Below are 20091 nucleotides of genomic sequence, written 5' to 3'. Positions count from 1 at the left end.
AGTAGGATAGACTTGTAATAGCATAACTTATTCTAAGTAGGATAGACTTGTAATAGCATAACTTATTCTAAGTAGGATAGACTTGTAATAGCATAACTTATTCTAAGTCCAAAATGTTTTGCAAGAAAATATAGCTAGCTCTATGGTCATTGTGCTGGCTGCATGCTACTCTCATGATCCTAGGGTCAACTCTACTTTGACAGTCATAGTATATCTTAGGTTTTTAGAAGTTGAGTTTTAAAAGAATCAATACACAGAAAAATGAAACAACAAATTTTCCATCACACCCTTTAGTTAAAGCTAGGGCTTCAATGTGCAAAGATTTTCTCTATTCCACATATCAGGACACAAAATATGTCTCTTTTTAGGAAATTTAATTAAATGACATGGACTAATTCTATGGAGGAAAATAATATCAACATATAGGCCTAGTATGAATAGTTAAAATAAAATTTTTTTTGCATCAACTATTTTGCATCTAGAGGTGCGGTGGCTGAGTGGTAAAGCACTTGGCTTCCCAACCAGGGGTCCCAGGTTCAGATCCAGTTGAAGACTGGGATTTTTAATTTCATGATCTTTGGGCACCTCTGAGTCCACCCAGCTCTAAATCGGTACCTGACATTAGTTAAGGAAAAGTAAAGGCGGTTGGTCGTTGTGCTGGCCAAAAGACACCCTCGTTAACCATAGGCCACAGAAACAGATGACCTTTACACCATCTGCCCTATAGACCACAAGGTCTGAAAGGGCAACTTTACTTTTTTTTTTACTATTTTGCATCTAAAATTTACTATTATTGACAATGTCTGCAGCTAAAATCTAACAATTATAATAAAAGCTGATTTGCATCAAACAAATAAACATTTGTAAAATTGTAAAACCTTTGTAATTTTTCTCCTTCTAGTTGATTTCTTATATTGACAATTTTATCTTGAGTCTCTCCAACATATCCTCTGTCCATTTCTGCCTTATTTAGGAGTCCTTCAATGTGCAACATCTTCTGTGTGACTTCTTCTAATTCTCTTTGAAGCTCTCTAGCCTAAATTCATTGCCAACATTCATATTAGTTCATCAAACTAAGACTGCATGCATAATATTCAATATCATTTTTACATTAAACAACCAAATGAATCAAATTAATATAAGATTCATTGGATAAGAATTTATTAGCTGAATTAAAAATTCAGCCAAATTTATGTTTTGTAAACTCTATAATTAATCCAACACTGGGCTTAAAAATTGATAAATGCATGTATATTAAGACTGAATAATCCAATAGATTTACCTTTCTTTCTGCCGCCTCAGCTCTTGCAACAATAGCTTTGGTTGAAGATTCATATGTGGCTTCTTTTTTTAATATACTGCTTTCCGCGTCACGAATGCTTGATTTATGCTGTATTTAATTCAAAATGGGATAAAGACAATAATTATGTATTCATGTTTGTATTTTTGTAGTTTCAAATCTATAGAATATCCTAAAAATGTGTCACTACAAATTCTATTTTACTAACCATTGTAATATCTAGTTCATAAGAACGTTTCAGAGATTCCAGTTCTGCATTTTTATCCATCAAGTTTCTTATCTGGCTGTAGGCCTAAAAATACAGAAATGCAATAAAATATTATTAATATATTACACTGTTGATAAAGATTTTTTAAATTATTATTTTAAAATTGAGTTTTTAACCAATACAGACTTTATCAGCTGACCTTAGACAACTCTATGTCTATCACAGCATTTCTTTTCTCAACCTCTGATTTTATTTGAGTTTCTGTTTGCAGATGTAGCTCCAGTTTCTCAACATTAGACTTGTATCTTGAAACATCACATGTCAACTTGCTCACATCCTGAAAACATCATTTTATTTTCTCTTAAGACTTTTGGGGATTTTAGCCATCAATACATTGATATTTATAGAGTTTTAGCAGAAAGAAGAAAAGAGGCAATTAGATAGAAATGGGTCAGTTCAATTTTAATTCAGTTCTGAAGGATGGAAGAGGCTAAAACGAAAAGAAACTCATCAAAAGCAACCCAAAAATATTAATACTACATATAATGGGATCAGTCATAGTATAACCATCACTATATGCTTTCTTTGAGTATGACACAATCCCATCAGTTAAATATTTGGTCATCTATGAATTGCTCCTTAAACTGTCTCTAACTAATCTCTAGACCTGTGCAAAAAAACATAGCATACAAGTGAATCTTTCTGTAAGTATATTAAATTAGAGAATTATATTAGAATATTAGAATATATGCATTCTCTGTTTGGGAACCCACAAATAGGGAAAACATAAAAAAAAAACTAAAAACAGATGCAAATAGAGCCATGAGATTTCAACAAATGAATATTCACATTTGATTATAGTAACACCATAATAAAATCACTAAATATAGAGATGCTTCAGGACAGAAAAAAAAGTAAAGTAGCACTAATACCTAAAATATTGAACCAAAATTTACAAATGCAAAATCTAATAAAATACTCAGAAAGACACAAAGATAAAGGCACATTTCTTATTCCATATGCTAAGGAGATGATCATACAAGTGCTCCTTCTTCCCTTAAAGCCATTAGAGCATGGAATATTTGCCAAAATCAGCCAAAAAAAAAGAAAGGACTTAGCAAAAGGAGTTTTTAAGTCATTGATTAACTAGATTGACACATGATACGTGTAGGACTTTAATCATCTTCTCTTTTGAAGTAACATCTGTACTTTATAAGATATGATTAGAAAAGGTAGGTAGCCTCTTGTCTAAGCAGCACCTCCTCCTAACAAAATTCATTACAAAGGTAATTAAGAATGAATGAAATAATTCTCTGACCTCTTCCAGTTTTTTGTTTCGATGTTTTAAATCCCTTGCTTCCTTGCTAATGGATTCAAACTGACCCTTTAAAACATTGAGCTCCTGTGTAGGCTTCTTTTTCAAATCTTGAATGTTTTCTTCTAAATGTACAATCATGCTTTCATATTTGGCCTGCAAATTAAACAATTTATCATGATAATAATGAAAGAATCAGGTTTAATTAACTGTGTTATTATTCAAACATATGCAAACTATATAGACAAGTAATCCTATTCATTTATATATACCTCAAATTAAAAAAAAAAAAAAGAACACCCGACATAATCTGATATCTCTCATTTGTAGAGATTTTAAAAACAAAATTGTATAATTGCTGTAGATATATATTTTGTTAATTAGTTTTGTTTTGAACTTCTTTTCAAAGATAATATTATGTGATTTTTTAAATTAAGCAGTCTGAATACTAGTTTTATTAGTTATGATACTTAATTGATAGTAAAATAAAGAACTCAAACAATGTAAACAAAGTATTAGTTGAGCTTACAGTGAGACCTAGACTGTCTGACTCAAGCTTAAAGGTTTTAGATTGATGCTGATGTAAATCTTCACGCAGTTGTCGTATGTATTTGTTGGATGTATCTAAGTCATGTTCTAATTGTTCTGTGTAGTGTCTGTCCTGGTGGATTTTGTCTGCAAAAAGAAATTAGAATTTTTTTAAAACCTCTTTCTCTTGATCTCTAAGCAATAACCCTTTCAAGACAAATGTGAATCATTCTTTTTAATCTCCAAGACTTGATATGATTAGGTAATAAAAATTATATTTTTAAACATCTGTAAAAATTTATGATACCAACAGCATTTCCAAGTGGAAGAGAATCAAAAAATAAATATGTTGATTGTACTTATGGAGATTAGATTTGATATCCAGTGGTTAGAATATTTCATAAAAATATTTCATAAATCAGAATAAATGGCTGCAAGTTGCAAGTAAGATGTGTTCTTATAGTTTAATTTATCAGATGACTTTTATTATAGGAAATGTAGCTTCTAAAATAAATAAGTAGTGATTTCAGTGGTACATCATTGGCTGACTTAAAACATCTAGAAAGAATACAGACTAAATAAAAAAGGCAAAAACAGCTATGGTGTGAAAAATGGAGTTACCTGCAAAAATGTAAATACTATTCTAAAAATATTATTTTAAAGAAATATTTAAATTCTAAAACAAAAACACTAGTTTTGAGTGTTTTTTTTTTAACTTACTAGAGCTCGTCAATTTTTCTCTTTCTAGCTGAGCTTCCAAACTGTTGGCCTTGGCAGAAGCTTCTGTTAACTAAAAAAAAATAAATTATTTTTTGAATCCCTCTGGCATAAGACAAACAAAGAAGAGTTAACAACTATGTTCCCCATAGCTTATAAGATCTCCATGTCACTTTCTACTACTACCGATATGACAAATAGCAGATGTCAAGGCTAATCTCTTATTTCCAACTAACCAGGACCAAGTCTCAAAAGAGATCACATCAGCATTGTGTTTCTTTGATTTTCTTCATATTTTTGGGACATTGGCTAAAAAAAAGTTTTATTTTCTACAGTATATAACTATTGACAGTAACTTGTGTAAATGTATGAGCTATTTCACACATTAACAATAAATGTCTATACCCTAACATGTAAGTCTTATCAAAGAAAAGAATATATTTATTTATAATGTATAGGAAATATATATATATAAATTTGAATTTCAGTAGATATACATTTTATCTTATGTTTAAGAAGTTTTTACCTTTTGAGCCATTTCTCTGTTGTCAAGCTCCAACTTTTCAGATAATTTCTCCATGATTTTTATTTTATCCAGTAAATTTTTTCTCTCTTGCTCAAAGTAGGGCAAGGAGTTCAAGGTATTTTGTTGTGACTCCTTGAAAGTGTCAACGTTTCTCATGAGTTCACTTCTCTCTTTGACCAACACTTCCATTTTTGTTTCCATAGTTTTCATCTGAGTTTGGGTGACAGCTAGTGTCCCTGTTACAGGGTACAGACAATTGGCTCATTTAGTTCACAAAGACATAAACTAGAAAGCAATTTAAAAAACACTAAATTTTTTAAAAATTTGGCTTAAGCTTAAAAAAAAAACAAGGTCGTGTCTAAAAATTAAAATTTTAATTTTAAACTATATTGAAAAAAATTTTTCATTAATAGTTAACCAAATTTTATTTTATTTAGAAACCATGCATTCAAAGTTGTCTGTACCTTGAGTCTCAATCAGTTCATGTTTGAGTGTACTGAGCTCACTATCTGATTGGTCTAAATGTTTGCTGGACATTTCCACAGATTGCTTCAGCAAACCTAAATCTTGGCTGAAATAAAAACCAATTATAAAGGTGTACATGTGAGGTGGGAGGGTAGAGTATTTAGAACAGACAGCTTCAATGCATTCCATTTTAATATCTGATTCAAATTACTTTTTTTTTTTAAGAAGACCTAAATGATGACATTCAGAAAAGCTAAATTAACAAAAATGAACATATCTGTATAAAAAAATTGCAAACACTTTTTAATGAAAAAGTTAAAAGCAAGTACAATGTCTAGAGAACTTAAGTTTATGCCCAGCCTTTGTGGTTTAATGGAACATAAATTTCTTCAATAAATGAATTTTTTTTTTAAATTTCTAATTTAAATTATTAGGTAACCAGTGCATAGTAGAAAGATTTTTAAAATTATAGGTAAACAAAAATTACATTAGATTTGTATTGTCTGCTTCAGCTTTTCTCAACTCTTCTTCAGTCTGAAACAATTTAGTCTTGACTTTGTTTAGTTCATTCAGAGTTTCATTCAGTTTTGTTGTAGAGAACTCAAGAGATTTCTCCAAATCCTTCAAAAAAAATTAAATTAAAGGAAATATTAGCATAAATTTCAGAAAATAAAATGAAATTTCTACAATTGTATTTGTATATTTAAAAAAAAAAGCTTTATTAATTACAAAATGTATAACTGAACTTAGAAAAACTCAACAGTAAAAGAAAATGTGAAATTTTGTTACTCATAAATAAAATTATAATTAGGTTTTTCTAATACATTATCTGGAGATGGAGGTTCTTTTCTGCAGGAAGCCTGACTGCTGTCTACTTTATCTACTTCCATCACATCAGATTGGTTTATTTTTAACTCTTTAGAAACCTAGAAAACAACAAAAGGAAACAAAATTCTCAACATTTTCTTGACCAATTAGTTCTGAGTATCATTTTACAAAATTTGTTTAGAGCAATTAAATACATTTCAAAGCAACATTGATGGAGCCAACAGAAAAGTCTGTCTCAAATTGAGAGCAATGGCATTATGGAGTCAAAAGTTAATGAAAGTACAAATAACATACCAAATTATATTTGTCCTGTAAGTCTTGGTATTTATCTTGAATTGTCAAAAGTTCATCTTCTAAAACTTGCACTTGTTTTTGTAAGGAAACAATCTGAAAATAAAAAGACTAATTCATACAATGTTTCATAACATATCATCAAGCTAATCTATCCCATTTTTTAATGTACAATGTCTAAGATATCTATTTCTCACACAAGACTAACCTTCCCATTTAAGTTGTGCTGCATGTTCTCACTATCTATCTTCTGATCATCTAGAAGTTGTTCCAGTTCCATCACTTTAGAATCATTTTCAGCTCGAGCTCGTCTTTCTCTGTCTAGCTCATCAAGAGCAGCTTTCAGAGTGGATGTGGCTGTTTCTTTATTAGCAGATTCTAAAGCTGTTATCTGTGTCAAAGTAGCCAAGAATGATTGCAAACTCTTTAACTACTTCAGTTAATTCCTTATACGAATATGTTACTGTATTTATTACAACAAAAAATCTGTTTTAAAAAATCAAAGTACATTTGTCCCATATTAAAAATGGCAAAAAAATCTTGACACTCAGTTACTTTAAAATATAACATGTTTTACATTTTATACCTTCTATATAATATTTTCTTTTTTGTTTTAAAGAATGTGTTTTAGTAATACTCTTTTCAATGTAAACATTTAGCCCTACTTGTTTGTTCAATTCTGCAGTTAAATTTCTTTCCTTTTCCAGCTCATTACATAACAGTTGCAAATCACTTTCTGACACTCTTATTTCTTGAAGAGTTGCTCTCTCTTTGTGGAGCTCTTCTCTAAGTTTGGCTATCTCCTCCAGTGTGTCATGTTGGCTTGTAGCCATCTTAAAAGTTGTACAAGAAAGGATTTGTTAGCTGTTTAGAAAATGCATATTTACAAGAGGAGAGACTATAGTTGATGTATGAGCTAAGATTAGTTCCATCATGCTTAGTTTATATTTATACAGAAACTCTTTACATGCAACATTTTATTCAAAGCTTTTTTCTTAATAATTAACTAAAATAAAAAAATAAAATGGACCACAAGTAGGGGTGGCTATGTATGACTCGTTGACACATGTGAGGGTACTGCAAGCTGTCAAGAGTGACTAAAGATATTCAAATACAGACTCATGTGAAAACTCAGCCTGCAGACCACCCATGATATGGTCAAGTGATCTTCTAGAAGGGATTGGCAACAAGCTTGTGAGATTTCTATCATTTTCTAGTAGCTTTTGGGACATTATATAAAGAGAATTCATTAAAACACAATACAGTTCAGTTCCTTAAAACTTAAGCTATTGTACAATCAGTGTTTCATGTTACTAATTGCAAAGTATTTGCCTGTTATTACACACAGTTAAAGGTACCACACAACTTAAATTCGAGTTTTTTAAGTTCTTGAGTTAGTTGTAGAATTTGGTCATGAACAGAGAGCAAGATAGAGAGCTGTAGCAAAATAGATATAATATTTGATACTAAGTATAACCTACACATTAATGAAGAAAATAAAATCCACATAATAACTAGACAAGATGAAGTTGAAAGCACCTAATTTAAAGGCAATGGCTAACAAGGGAGTAATAAGACCAGTTTCTATATTTTACTAACTAACAACATCTATCCAATGACAGCTGAAAGAATTCAGGGCTTTTATCTCAGATAAATATCATTTTTAGATTCAATGTACAATAGGCAACAATCTTGACCAACTGACTAGCAGAGTTACCTGTAAATCCTTCATATGTTTTTCAAAACTCTTCCTGATTTCTCTTTCATTCTCAAGCAGCTCTTCTGATGATTTTTTGCTTATCTCCAGATCTTTGACTAGGTGCTCAAGTTCTTTCACTCTCACCTTAAGCTGTGTATGGAGTTGCTGTTCTTTGTGAAGCTCTTCTTCAGCAGCTACCAACTCCTCTTGAGTTTGTCTGAGTCTCTCTGTTGCTTTTTCAAGTTCTTGTCTTTTGTTTTGTTCAATGTTAAGTTCATGTTTTACTTTCTATTAATATGTGAGAGAACAAATAAATAAAACATTTCTCAATTGTAAAGAATTTAAGAGAAATGGGAAATAATATTTGACTTTCAACTTGAGCTGAGTTGTGTTTGCAGAGCCCCTAAAGGCAGCACAGAAACCTTCTCCCAGATAACCCCTCTTCCAGATGTACACAAAAGAGATTGGACCAGAGTGCACATAGCTATATGCTTTACGAAAGTATTTAAAATATATATATATATAATAGAATTATGTAAATGACAACTATTGACTTTACATAATAACTCACTTTCAACTGTTCTTCAATTTGTCCATAGACCTCTACTTTTGCTTCTAAATCTAATCTTATTTTCTTCTCATCTTCAAATTTCTCTATAACTTTTGATTTTTCAGTTAATTGCAGTTTGAGCTGATTCATCTCCTGAGTCAATTGACTGTTGTGTTGTTTTTCTTCTTTCAAATTATTCTGGAAAGAAAACGATGAGATTTTATATTTTAGTCTCTTTTTTTTTCTATGAAATTCTAATATTTTTGTTTTCTATTTTTAAATAAAAGTGTGTTTTTTTTCCTTCTCTTGTAAAAAAAAAAAGTCAATGCAATGATACTCACAGAGAGGTCCTCTTCATGTTTAAGGGCTGTGTTGAGTGATACTTTGAGATCTTTATTCTCTAAATCAAGTTCCTCACCATACTGCCTAGCTTTAGACAATTCAAGCAGTGTCAGTTCTAGTTTCACTTTCATGTTCTCAAGGTCAGCACTTAATCTAAGGTATACCATAGAAATCATACAGATAAAGATTAATCTTTATAGTCTGAAAGTTTACATAAAAGTTGATAGATCCAGCAAAAAAAAATATATTTGAAAAATATAAAATACATACTTTACAAGTATACTTTCAAAATGTTACTTTTAATATAAAAACACTTTTCAGAACTTAATTTAAAAAAAACAACAACATAAAAATGTAAGAAGCTCTAATTATAAATATAGACTAATTAAATCTACTAATTAATCCATAAAGAGGAATTCATAAAAGAAACTAAAAAGTATATAAATTTTAAAATGCAAGAGGAAGAAAAAATTATGATGTATGAATTGTAGCCTATAATTTTTTTTTTTTAACATACCAAAATGCTTAAAATTAATCTTAAGGAATTGATTTAATTAATCTAACATCTTTGATATGTAAACGCAAACTTACAGAAGTGAAACTGATGTCTCCACATGATCTTATTATCTGATTTTTTGTTAACATTTACAAAATGCAAAACATACTAAGACAAATGACAACAAACATTGATAGCTTATATTTTCATTAAACCTTTTGTCTTGAACATATAGAATTAATGTTGAGCTATAACCAGCATTGAGTTACAATAATACTGCTCTTATATGTACATGTTTTATGTTTTTATTTCTGAAAGTGTATGCCACATATGTCCAGTATATGTAGTATTTATATGGAATGTAGAGAGAAAATATTTTAAGGTTCAACTGCTGAAATTAGCTGCAGACATGTTTTAATAATTATAAAATAAACTATTTTCTGCTCAAAACAAAGCTATTGCACAAACAAAGAAATGAATGAATACTTCATAATATATTTTATATCTATCAAACATTCTATACAATTACTCTAGCTGTATAGGAATTGATACAGTTAAGTGATTCTGTTTATGTACTTTGATAACAATCAAACAATTCAATGTATAAGCCATTAAAAATTCAATACAAGAGTTTGATTTATTTTAAATATAACAGAATAGCAAGCTTGTTTAAAAAGCTCAGCAGGGAATTTAAAAAAGGGAACTGTATTTATTCCATTATAATTGTGCTTTTAAATTTTTAAAAATTGTGATCACATTCTCTTCCAGCCACAAAGAACACGGAATTAAAAAAAAAAAATATCTATTTAGTGATTCTAATAAACTATTTCTACAGCTAAGTCTACTGAAACAAAATCTGAAATCAATAAAAATATAGAAACAAACAATTATGAATTAAAACATAAATATAAGAATTGAACACTGAAATGAAAGTGATCAGTTTTAGTTTGAAATAAAAATATGAATGATTACAGGTTACCCAGAGTCCTACTGCCATTGCTTTAAAATTTCTTAAAATGGAAAGAAACAAACTTTTAAAATATTCCACAGGAATGAATTCAATTGACTTTCAATGTGTGCCACAAGAATACAATTAGAGATTAATGCCATCATTTTAAAAGATAATTAAAACTGATATTTTTGAAGAAAGTAGAAATAAAAAAAGGTTCCTCTAAAATACTGAAGTAAATAGAATAAAACTGAGTGCAAATTATCCTAAGGATATAAAAACTTACTCAGCAAAACTTGATGCATTCATATTGGAAAAAATAAATATGTTTTGTTCAATAATTATTTAGTCAAAACTATTTTTTCCCCACTTTTTACAACTAAATAAGCATGAGTGTGTGTTTACTTATTCTTAGTGAAGACTAAGGCTACTTATTAAAAATCTTCAAACAATAATAAATTTTCCCCCTTGATTCTTCAACAAGCAAGTTAAAGGATAACAAAGGATGATCCAATGTGTATGCAGTGCCCAGCTTAACAATGTACAAACTAAAGAATCTTATTGCATTGTCTTTTTCTTTTTGTATATTGTTTTGTGTGTGTGTGTATGTTATTTGTCATACAAATCTAATCTTTACAAAAATAAAACCATGACTCTGTAATAAAACTAAATTTCTATTTCTTTAGATTCCTAAAAATATCTTATCCTGAAAGTCAAAATTATATTCACTATTAAAGAAAAGAAGTTAAAATATCAGCAATCAAAGAGATACAACTAAAGGTTCAAGGCCTGTCTGTTGAATTATAAAAAGTTGTTTTTTTTAAACAGCTTTCATAGAGCACAACTTTCATGTTTATGGCTCAGTGTGCTATGGTCTATGTGGACATGTGGGAGGAGTTCCATGCTGGCTTAAGGTGCTCAGCAAACAGTATGATTTGAACTTGAACCCCCAGTTTTTCTTAATCAGCCAAACATTCCACTTGGCACTGAGAGATGGAGGTAATGGGCGTTGAGAGATGGAGGTAATGGGCACTGAGAGATGGAGGTAATGGGCACTGAGAGATGGAGGTAATGGGCACTGAGAGATGGAGGTAATGGGCACTGAGAGATAGAGGTAATGGGCGTTGAGAGATGGAGGTAATGGGCACTGAGAGATGGAGGTAATGGGCACTGAGAGATGGAGGTAATGGGCACTGAGAGATGGAGGTAATGGGCGTTGAGAGATGGAGGTAATGGGCACTGAGAGATAGAGGAAATGGGCGTTGAGAGATGGAGGTAATGGGCATTGAGAGATGGAGGTAATGGGCGTTGAGAGATGGAGGTAATGGGCACTGAGAGATGGAGGTAATGGGCATTGAGAGATGGAGGTAATGGGCACTGAGAGAGAGAGGTAATGGACACTGAGAGATGGAGGTAATGGGCACTGAGAGATGGAGGTAATGGGCGTTGAGAGATGGAGGTAATGGGCACTGAGAGATAGAGGTAATGGGCACTGAGAGATGGAGGTAATGGGCACTGAGAGATGGAGGTAATGGGCGTTGAGAGATGGAGGTAATGGGCACTGAGAGAGAGAGGTAATGGGCACTGAGAGATGGAGGTAATGGGCACTGAGAGAGAGGTAATGGGCACTGAGAGATGGAGGTAATGGGCACTGAGAGATGGAGGTAATGGGCACTTAGAGAGAGAGGTAATGGGCACTGAGAGATGGAGGTAATGGGCACTGAGAGATGGAGGTAATGGGCACTGAGAGATGGAGGTAATGGGCACTGAGAGATGGAGGTAATGGGCACTGAGAGATGGAGGTAATGGGCACTGAGAGAGAGAGGTAATGGTATAGCTGTATGATAGGACATAATGATCTCAGGTCAATTTATAAAATAAATGAATTTTATGAAAAGAATAAAATGATTTTATGATAAAACATAACCTCAGTTCATAAATACCTCAGATCAATTTATGCTAGCACAAAAAAAGAGCTAGCATTATCCATCATATATATATAAAAAATAACTAAAAAAATTAATCAAGTTCTTACAAAATAAAATGCCTCACCTTTTTTCTGTATCACCATGAGTTTTCTGTAACAAGTGCTAAAATAGTAACAACAACAAAATTGTATTTCATATGCATCGACTTACAGATAGATAATCATTTCTTTGAAGATTAAACTAAATCAGATACACTTAGTATTTCTACTTTATCTAGGCATTCTTCGGAATGTATAATGTCTAGGCATTCTATAGAATGACTAAAACCACTCCTGGTATATACATTATTGAATAAGGTCTACTGTCTCTTGTAAACTTCATAGGTAATAATATAGTGAGCTGTGGTATGAATATTCATTTTGTTGGTATTTTATAAAATCAATACATTTCTATATATATAAAAAAGATCATGTTCTTTTTTAAAATACTTTATACTCTAATTGCAATAAAAAAATAATTGTGTATATAAAAAGCCAATGTCCACAAGGATAATAAAGAAATGTTTTGTATCAATAAAATAATTAGGAGAGTGGTAACTGAGTAGTAAAGTGCTTGGCTTCTGAAGTGAGGAGACTTGGGTTTGAATCTTGGTAAAGACTAGGATTCTGACAAAGGAATTTTCAGGACACAGCTTTAATCCACTTAACATCCTTGTTTACCATCGGCCATAAAAACAAGTTCTAAAAAAGGGAAATTTACTATTAAATAATAATTATTATTTTTACCTGACTAGAAATAAGTGTTGTCTCTCTTTCTCTTGATTTTTCTAATTCGGTTTGTGCTGCCTTCAACTGACTTTGCATTTGTTGATTTTGTTCTTTAAGATGAGCAATTATAATCTGTTCAGAAAAAATCTCATTTTAAACAAAATACAATAAATCAGCAGATATTAAAAACATAATCAATGCAATATAATGGAAAGTAAAAAGAAAGTTATTGCTAGAGATACTTTAATGAGAGATATATAAAGAAAAAATGTATTTTCAATTTGTTGCATTATAAGCTGTAAAAAAACCCAGCTAGTTTGTCAATATGTTTAAATGATTTTGAGCACCCATTATTGTTATATAATGACTCAAAATACAGAATTTTTGTTCTTGACTAGCTTGTTTTTTCTAAAATTATTATATACAAAATTATTTTTTTTTACAATTAGAGTAAAAAGTATTTTTAAAAAAAGAGCATGATCTTTTTCTTTTTTACATAATTGATTGATTCTATAAATAAATTACTTTTTGCTTATCAATTTCTTGGCCTTGGAGCTTGGCTGCCTCAACTTCATCTTTGGCTTTATCTAATCTGTTTAGAAGATCCTTGTTTTCTTTAGTTAAGACTTCTGTTTGTTGAACTAACTTCTCTTTTGTCTTTGTTAAAAAAAGAAAAATTCAAAGCATCAGAAAAAATAACAACTTTCTTACTACAGTAAGACAATTAATTATATTTGTATTTAATCTTTTGAAATTTAAATAGTATTGAGCTCAAAGTTAGATAAGAAAAAAAATTCATTTAATTTGAACAATTTAAAAAAAAAAACAGTTTTCTTTTGCATTTTAAGTACACCAATGCGGGTGTGGTGGCTAAGTACTTATTGGCTTGCAAACCTGGGGTCCTGGACTGGAATCTCAATGAATATCATTTTGAATTTCTGTTTTTTTAGGGCAACCCTAAATCCACGCAACTCTAATGGTTACCTGACTTTAGTTGGGGAAAGTAAAGGTGGTTGATCATTGTGCTGGCCAAGACACCCTGCTCGTTAAGCGTTTGCCAAAGAAACAGATGACCTTAATATCATCTGCCCAATAGATCGCAAGCTCTAAAAGGGTAACTTTACTTTTTACTTGACACCAAGAATAAAAATCATTTTAAACACTTCCTGTGTCACGTGAAAGTATAGAGAATACTATAAACTCTCCAGGACCATCAGCTACAAAACAAACTTATACAGTGGTTCACGAGACCTTCATTCACCCCTGCAGCAGTAAATCTTTGTTATTTTTGTGCTATGACAGTAGCTGTTATAAAGCCAGTTAATTTTTTTATTGATCTCTCCATAAATTCACATTTAAAATAAACTGCATTATTTTGTGTTAATTACACTACATTGCATAATTTTTCTTGAAAATGAATTAATATAACTAATTATTTATCTTCTAAAAAAGTTCTCTTATAATACCTTGTTTAAATCTTCTAAATCAGCCTTTAGCATCTTCTCTACTTGTTCTTGCTTTTTGGTGACTGCCAAGAGTTCATGTTCCTGGTTACTGAGTTGTTCCTTTTCTTTTGTTACTTTATCCAGTTCATGTTTTAATGTCTCAAGCTGAGTGGTCAAGTCTTGCTCACCTTTGAATAACTGTTGATTCTGAGTGGCTAACATATCCTTCTCGCTGGCTGTTTGTTCATATTTCATTTTGATTGATTCCAAAGTTTCATTTAGTTGTTTGTTATTATTATTTAATATTTCCACCATGTTTTGTAGAGTAAAAGATTTTGATGCCTCATCACGAAGGGTTTTTACTTCAGCATAGAGAGACTCATTTTTGGATGTCAGAGTTAGCTTTTCTTGTTTCAATGTTTCTATAGTGACCTAGATGATAGTTAATGTATAAATACATTTACATAGAGATAGCTTTTCTTGTCTCAGGGTTTTTATAGTGACCTAGAACATTTTTAATCTTTAAATACATTTATTTAGTGATAATTTATCTTTTTCAAAGTTTCTATAGTGACTTAGACAATTGTTAATGTATAAATACATTTATTTAAAACATATTCTCTTTTTCTTAGTATCTATAGTAATAATTTAATTGTTTGTTTCCTGTTTACCTCCATCTCATCTAATTGAGATTCTAGACTTTCCAGCTCAGAGTTTAAACTTTTGTTTTTCATTTGCAAAAGCTGATGTTGAGAAAGAGATTTTTCCAATTCTTTTTTTAAACTGTTCACCTGTGCAAATTTGTTGTTTTTTTATTTACAGGCTTAGAATAACATTATCAAACAATCAACGAAAGTATCAAAATTGAAAATATTTAAAAACTGATTATGTACAATAAACTACAAACACATTCCCACAAAAGATTGGCATGACTTAAATTGTAATAAAAACCTCCATGATATCAACATGACAAGATGTTAACTAACCACATCATCATGGCCGTCCTTTTCATTCTGTAATGATCTCATCTGTGATTTAAGTTGTACCAACTCCCCTTCAATCTTTGTTTTATCCTCAATGACTTTCCTCAACATTACATCACTAGAGGATCTTCTTAATTTAGTACCTGATAAATAGAATAACTTGATTATAGAAGAGACTATAAAATACACTTGTTCATACAACACATCTGACTATAAAATACACTAGTTCATAGAACACATCTGACTATAAAATACACTTGTTCATAGAACACATTTGACTATAAAATACACTAGTTCATAGAACACATCTGACTATAAAATACACCTGTTCATAGACACATCTGACTATAAAATACACTTGATCATAGAACACATCTGACTATAAAATACACTTGTTCATAGACACATCTGACTATAAAATACATCTGTTCATAGAACACATTTGACTATAAAATACACTTGTTCATAGACACATTTGACTACTAATACTCACATCTATGACATATGTATATTTATTATATAGAAATAAATAGAAACTTGTGAAGCAATATCATTAATTGTAAATTACAGTTCATATTATCTTGAGTAAAGGGTAAATTCATTAAACGTTGGGGTAAGGTGAAGGTGAAGGTCAGGATTAGTAGTGAACATTTTAGTTATAGATAGAAACTAGTAGTTGTCACAGTTGGTCTGAAACCAATACCTCTTAGTGAATAGTTCCTTTTACTTGCTTGTATGTTACATGTGTCAAGGAAATTGTACTTGTATATTATTCTCAATTGCAAGTTAAATGTGACTACTGTATTTTTGCACAAGTATAAAATAAGTATAAAAAAATCATACAAACCCGCACCTTTGTATGAGAAGAGTTGATTTATGAGCCAACTGTTGCTGCCAACATGCTTAGCTTATTAAAAGAAGACTGAATATTATAAAAGCTTCAATCCTTTCACAAAATACAGCAAGGACAGAGACATTAGTAAGACTAGCAATTGATTGTAGATGTATCGCATGCATTGTAGTCTATACATTTCAACATTACTGGTATCAGCAAATTAGTTTAGCTGCTTACTTGTCACAATAGTTTACAGGTATATTAAAGATTCTGTGCTGCATCAGTACTATTTGTTTTCTTGAGCTTTCCACCACACAGCAAACCATAGGAGGTATCAAGACAAACCACATATTCAAGATGATTCAGCATAGTATTAAATATGTCCTCCTCTTAAACATACCCTTTTAGACTTAGTTTGGCGCATTGGGCATTGGGCGGCAAGTTGTCTCTACATTAGCAATATCTGAAGCCTCTTCCCACCTGGTGTCCACTGCTGGTGTCTACTGTTCTGAGGTCCTACATGTGTCCTTCAAGTGTGGCACCAAGTTATACGAGGACGTCCCTGTTTGTGCTTTCCTCGTATTGGCGCCATGTCATCCCGACTCTTGGTATGCGTAGTTCATTTTGTCTGAGAACATGTCCTGTAACCCTCATGTGACTCTCTGTCACAACCTCCCTAAGTGGTCAACTCCCAGTTCGGCAAAGGATTTCTTTGTTTGAGACCTGATCTCTATAACTGACTCCTAAAATCTATCTTAGCCATTTTTGCCAATTTTGGGTGTCTCTCTCTCTAGGCTCTCCATCACTTCTTGTATGTATTTATATGTAGATCCGAGTAGTGCAACATCATCTGTGAAGTCCAAGTCTATCAAGTCCAGGCAGTCTGATTCATTGCTCTCCTCATTATGTAGTCGATGATTAGGAGGAAGAAAAAGGGAGATAAAATGCACTTCTGTCTCACACCTGTCTCAATGCTAAAAAAAACTTGTTTCTTCTTCTGTTTTAATGCAGCAACTAGATTGACTGTATAGGTGTCATAGGATCAGGACAATTTTTTCTGAGATACCATATTCTCTAACTATTTTCCATAGTGATTCAGGATGGACACTATCAAATGCTTTCTTTAAGTCTACGAAACTGATCGCTAACCATTGTTGATACTCAAGACTTTGTAGAACGAAGATCTACTCTGCACATGATCTGCCTCTTCTGAAGCCTGCTTGCTCTTCTCTGAGCCTCTAGTCTACTGACTGTTGAAGCCATCTCAACAGAACAATGCTGAAAACTTTGCACGGGAAAGAGAAGAGGGTAATGTCCCTCCAGTTGTTGCAATCTGCCAAGTTGTCCTTTTTAGGAAGCTTTACAATGGCTCTTTTTTGCCCAATAAGATTTTATAACTTGCTCTGCTCTATTCTATCTTTGGCACGGAGGCATGACTATAGCCCTCTCTTGCATTGCTTGTGCACTGAGGTATGACTATAGACCTCTCTTGTATTGATTGTGCACTGAGGCATGACTATAGCCCTCTCTTACATTGCTTGTGCACTGAGGCATGACTATAGCCCTCTCTTACATTGCTTGTGCACTGAGGCATGACTATAGCCCTCTCTTACATTGCTTGTGCACTGAGGCATGACTATAGCCCTCTCTTACATTGCTTGTGCACTGAGGCATGACTATAGCCCTATCTTGCATTGCTTGTGCAATGAGGCATGACTATAGCCCTATCTTACATTGCTTGTGCACTGAGGCATGACTATAGCCCTATCTTACATTGCTTGTGCACTGAGGCATGACTATAGCCCTATCTTACATTGCTTGTGCACTGAGGCATGACTATAGCCCTCTCTTACATTGCTTGTGCAATGAGGCATGACTATAGCCCTCTCTTACATTGCTTGTGCAATGAGGCATGACTATAGCCCTCTCTTACATTGCTTGTGCACTGAGGCATGACTATAGCCCTCTCTTACATTGATTGTGCACTGAGGCATGACTATAGCCCTCTCTTACATTGCTTGTGCACTGAGGCATGACTATAGCCCTCTCTTACATTGATTGTGCACTGAGGCATGACTATAGCCCTCTCTTACATTGCTTGTGCACTGAGGCATGACTATAGCCCTCTCTTACATTGATTGTGCACTGAGGCATGACTATAGCCCTCTCTTACATTGCTTGTGCACTGAGGCATGACTATAGCCCTCTCTTACATTGATTGTGCACTGAGGCATGACTATAGCCCTCTCTTACATTGCTTGTGCACTGAGGCATGACTATAACCCTCTCTTACATTGATTGTGCACTGAGGCATGACTATAGCCCTATCTTACATTGATTGTGCACTGAGGCATGACTATAGCCCTCTCTTACATTGCTTGTGCACTGAGGCATGACTATAGCCCTCTCTTACATTGATTGTGCACTGAGGCATGACTATAGCCCTCTCTTACATTGCTTGTGCACTGAGGCATGACTATAGCCCTCTCTTACATTGATTGTGCACTGAGGCATGACTATAGCCCTCTCTTACATTGATTGTGCACTGAGGCATGACTATAGCCCTATCTTGCATTGCTTGTGCAATGAGGCATAAAACTGAAGGTTGTTTTTTATTAGCAATATTTTGTTCCTATATTTGCTACTTATTGAGAAGATTATTACTATACCAATTTTCAAAATAAGTTTGATTTTCATAAAACCAAAATACTTACCATCTTTTTCATCTGTCTCATCAACTGACTTTTGACTAGTCATTGTATTGTGTTCCTTTTCTTGTTTCTTATTTTCTAATTCTTCCTTTTGTGCTTTTACACTTTGCCTTTCTTTTTCCACTTCTTTTTTGTCCAGTTCTAAGTCATCTCTCTCAGTTTCTATCTCTTCTTGTAAATCTTTTAGTCTTGTCATTTCTTTGAGTAATTGAGACCTGTAATGATGTTTGTTTCTTTAATCATTTAATGACTGAAATAAAGTACAAACTTATTTTTTTTTTTTCTCTTTTCAATAATTTTTTTTAAAATCATTAACTTTGAGTCTATAATAAGTGTTCAAAGTTACATTCTACCAGGGACACATACCCTAAAAATATATCAGATTTTCGGAACCCCATTTTGTAAAAATGTTTAATATGCAAACTAGAAAATACTTTTCAATAGGGAGGTAAAATGGAGTATGACAAGATGAACAAATAGAAGTAAAAACTATTCCAACTACTGACCACTTGTTTGAAAAAATAAACACTTTAAATATATAGGATCTATTACATAAAATACCAAAAATTATTTAATGACATTAGTTATGTAAAGAATTGCTGGAGACAGTAAAACAATCTCATGAATATGAAAACTTATCATTTATGTAAGAATAAAACAGAACACCTGTTTTTATTTGGGGAAAGGAAAAATATGGAACAATACAAAATGAAATGTGGATGGTGGATATACACCAATCAGAAACTATAGAACCTATATGGTACCTCATCTATGGTGACACAAATGAAATAAAAAAGAGCAGATTAGGTTGGGAGGGTCATCTTGTCAGAATGTCAGAGAATAAGGGAATTCTGTACTAGCTAAAGAACTAAGGCAGGAGAAAAACAAAACCAAAAATGTTGTGAGAAACCAGTAAGAAGCAGGTCAGAGGGCTTCATAGACTGAAGCACCACTGATGAGGAAGCATGTGAATATGATTATTCTCTTCTTTGCTAGGATACCACACTAAAGTATGCAAGTTTGAATCCCTAATTGATAATAGCAACTATTTATTTGGAATTTAACTTGGGCAGAAAGGTGTTTCACAAGCTGATAAAGTCAAATTTCTATAGATACTATAGGACCAATGCAAACTGAGTATGGTATGCAGTGTTAAATGTAGACTTTACAAAATTAAAAAATAAATAAGAAGTCTTAAGGACCTGAAA

At 32.1% G+C, this 20091-nt stretch overlaps 1 protein-coding gene across 8 annotated transcripts in view; it reads right to left on the bottom strand.

Moving 5' to 3' along the window:
• The window catches only part of LOC106077027 (putative leucine-rich repeat-containing protein DDB_G0290503), a 38372-nt gene that overhangs the window by 10838 nt on the left and 7443 nt on the right, over nucleotides 1-20091 (bottom strand). For all 8 annotated transcript variants that reach the window (XR_008774540.1, XM_056009080.1, XM_056009078.1 and 5 more), the window contains exons 8-31: nucleotides 18887-19098; nucleotides 15341-15480; nucleotides 15026-15145; nucleotides 14376-14786; nucleotides 13435-13566; nucleotides 12928-13041; nucleotides 12267-12304; nucleotides 8769-8922; nucleotides 8449-8625; nucleotides 7896-8165; nucleotides 6844-7011; nucleotides 6387-6569; nucleotides 6182-6274; nucleotides 5884-5985; nucleotides 5547-5680; nucleotides 5059-5165; nucleotides 4595-4830; nucleotides 4072-4141; nucleotides 3353-3498; nucleotides 2827-2979; nucleotides 1708-1845; nucleotides 1509-1592; nucleotides 1283-1390; nucleotides 879-1036 (exon numbers count right to left, since the gene is read on the bottom strand). Coding sequence is in view for 7 of the 8 variants with exons in the window: in XM_056009080.1 (XP_055865055.1) it covers nucleotides 879-1036; nucleotides 1283-1390; nucleotides 1509-1592; nucleotides 1708-1845; nucleotides 2827-2979; nucleotides 3353-3498; nucleotides 4072-4141; nucleotides 4595-4830; nucleotides 5059-5165; nucleotides 5547-5680; nucleotides 5884-5985; nucleotides 6182-6274; nucleotides 6387-6569; nucleotides 6844-7011; nucleotides 7896-8165; nucleotides 8449-8625; nucleotides 8769-8922; nucleotides 12267-12304; nucleotides 12928-13041; nucleotides 13435-13566; nucleotides 14376-14786; nucleotides 15026-15145; nucleotides 15341-15480; nucleotides 18887-19098 (3648 nt within the window). In the remaining variant the exon portion in view is untranslated. The remainder of the gene's footprint in view (nucleotides 1-878; nucleotides 1037-1282; nucleotides 1391-1508; nucleotides 1593-1707; nucleotides 1846-2826; nucleotides 2980-3352; nucleotides 3499-4071; nucleotides 4142-4594; nucleotides 4831-5058; nucleotides 5166-5546; nucleotides 5681-5883; nucleotides 5986-6181; nucleotides 6275-6386; nucleotides 6570-6843; nucleotides 7012-7895; nucleotides 8166-8448; nucleotides 8626-8768; nucleotides 8923-12266; nucleotides 12305-12927; nucleotides 13042-13434; nucleotides 13567-14375; nucleotides 14787-15025; nucleotides 15146-15340; nucleotides 15481-18886; nucleotides 19099-20091) is intronic.

The sequence above is a fragment of the Biomphalaria glabrata genome, chromosome 13, assembly GCF_947242115.1.
Source record: "Biomphalaria glabrata chromosome 13, xgBioGlab47.1, whole genome shotgun sequence".
NCBI lineage: Eukaryota > Metazoa > Mollusca > Gastropoda > Planorbidae > Biomphalaria > Biomphalaria glabrata.
Note: the sequence above shows the minus strand (reverse complement) of the source record. Positions and strands in the feature narration are given on the sequence as shown.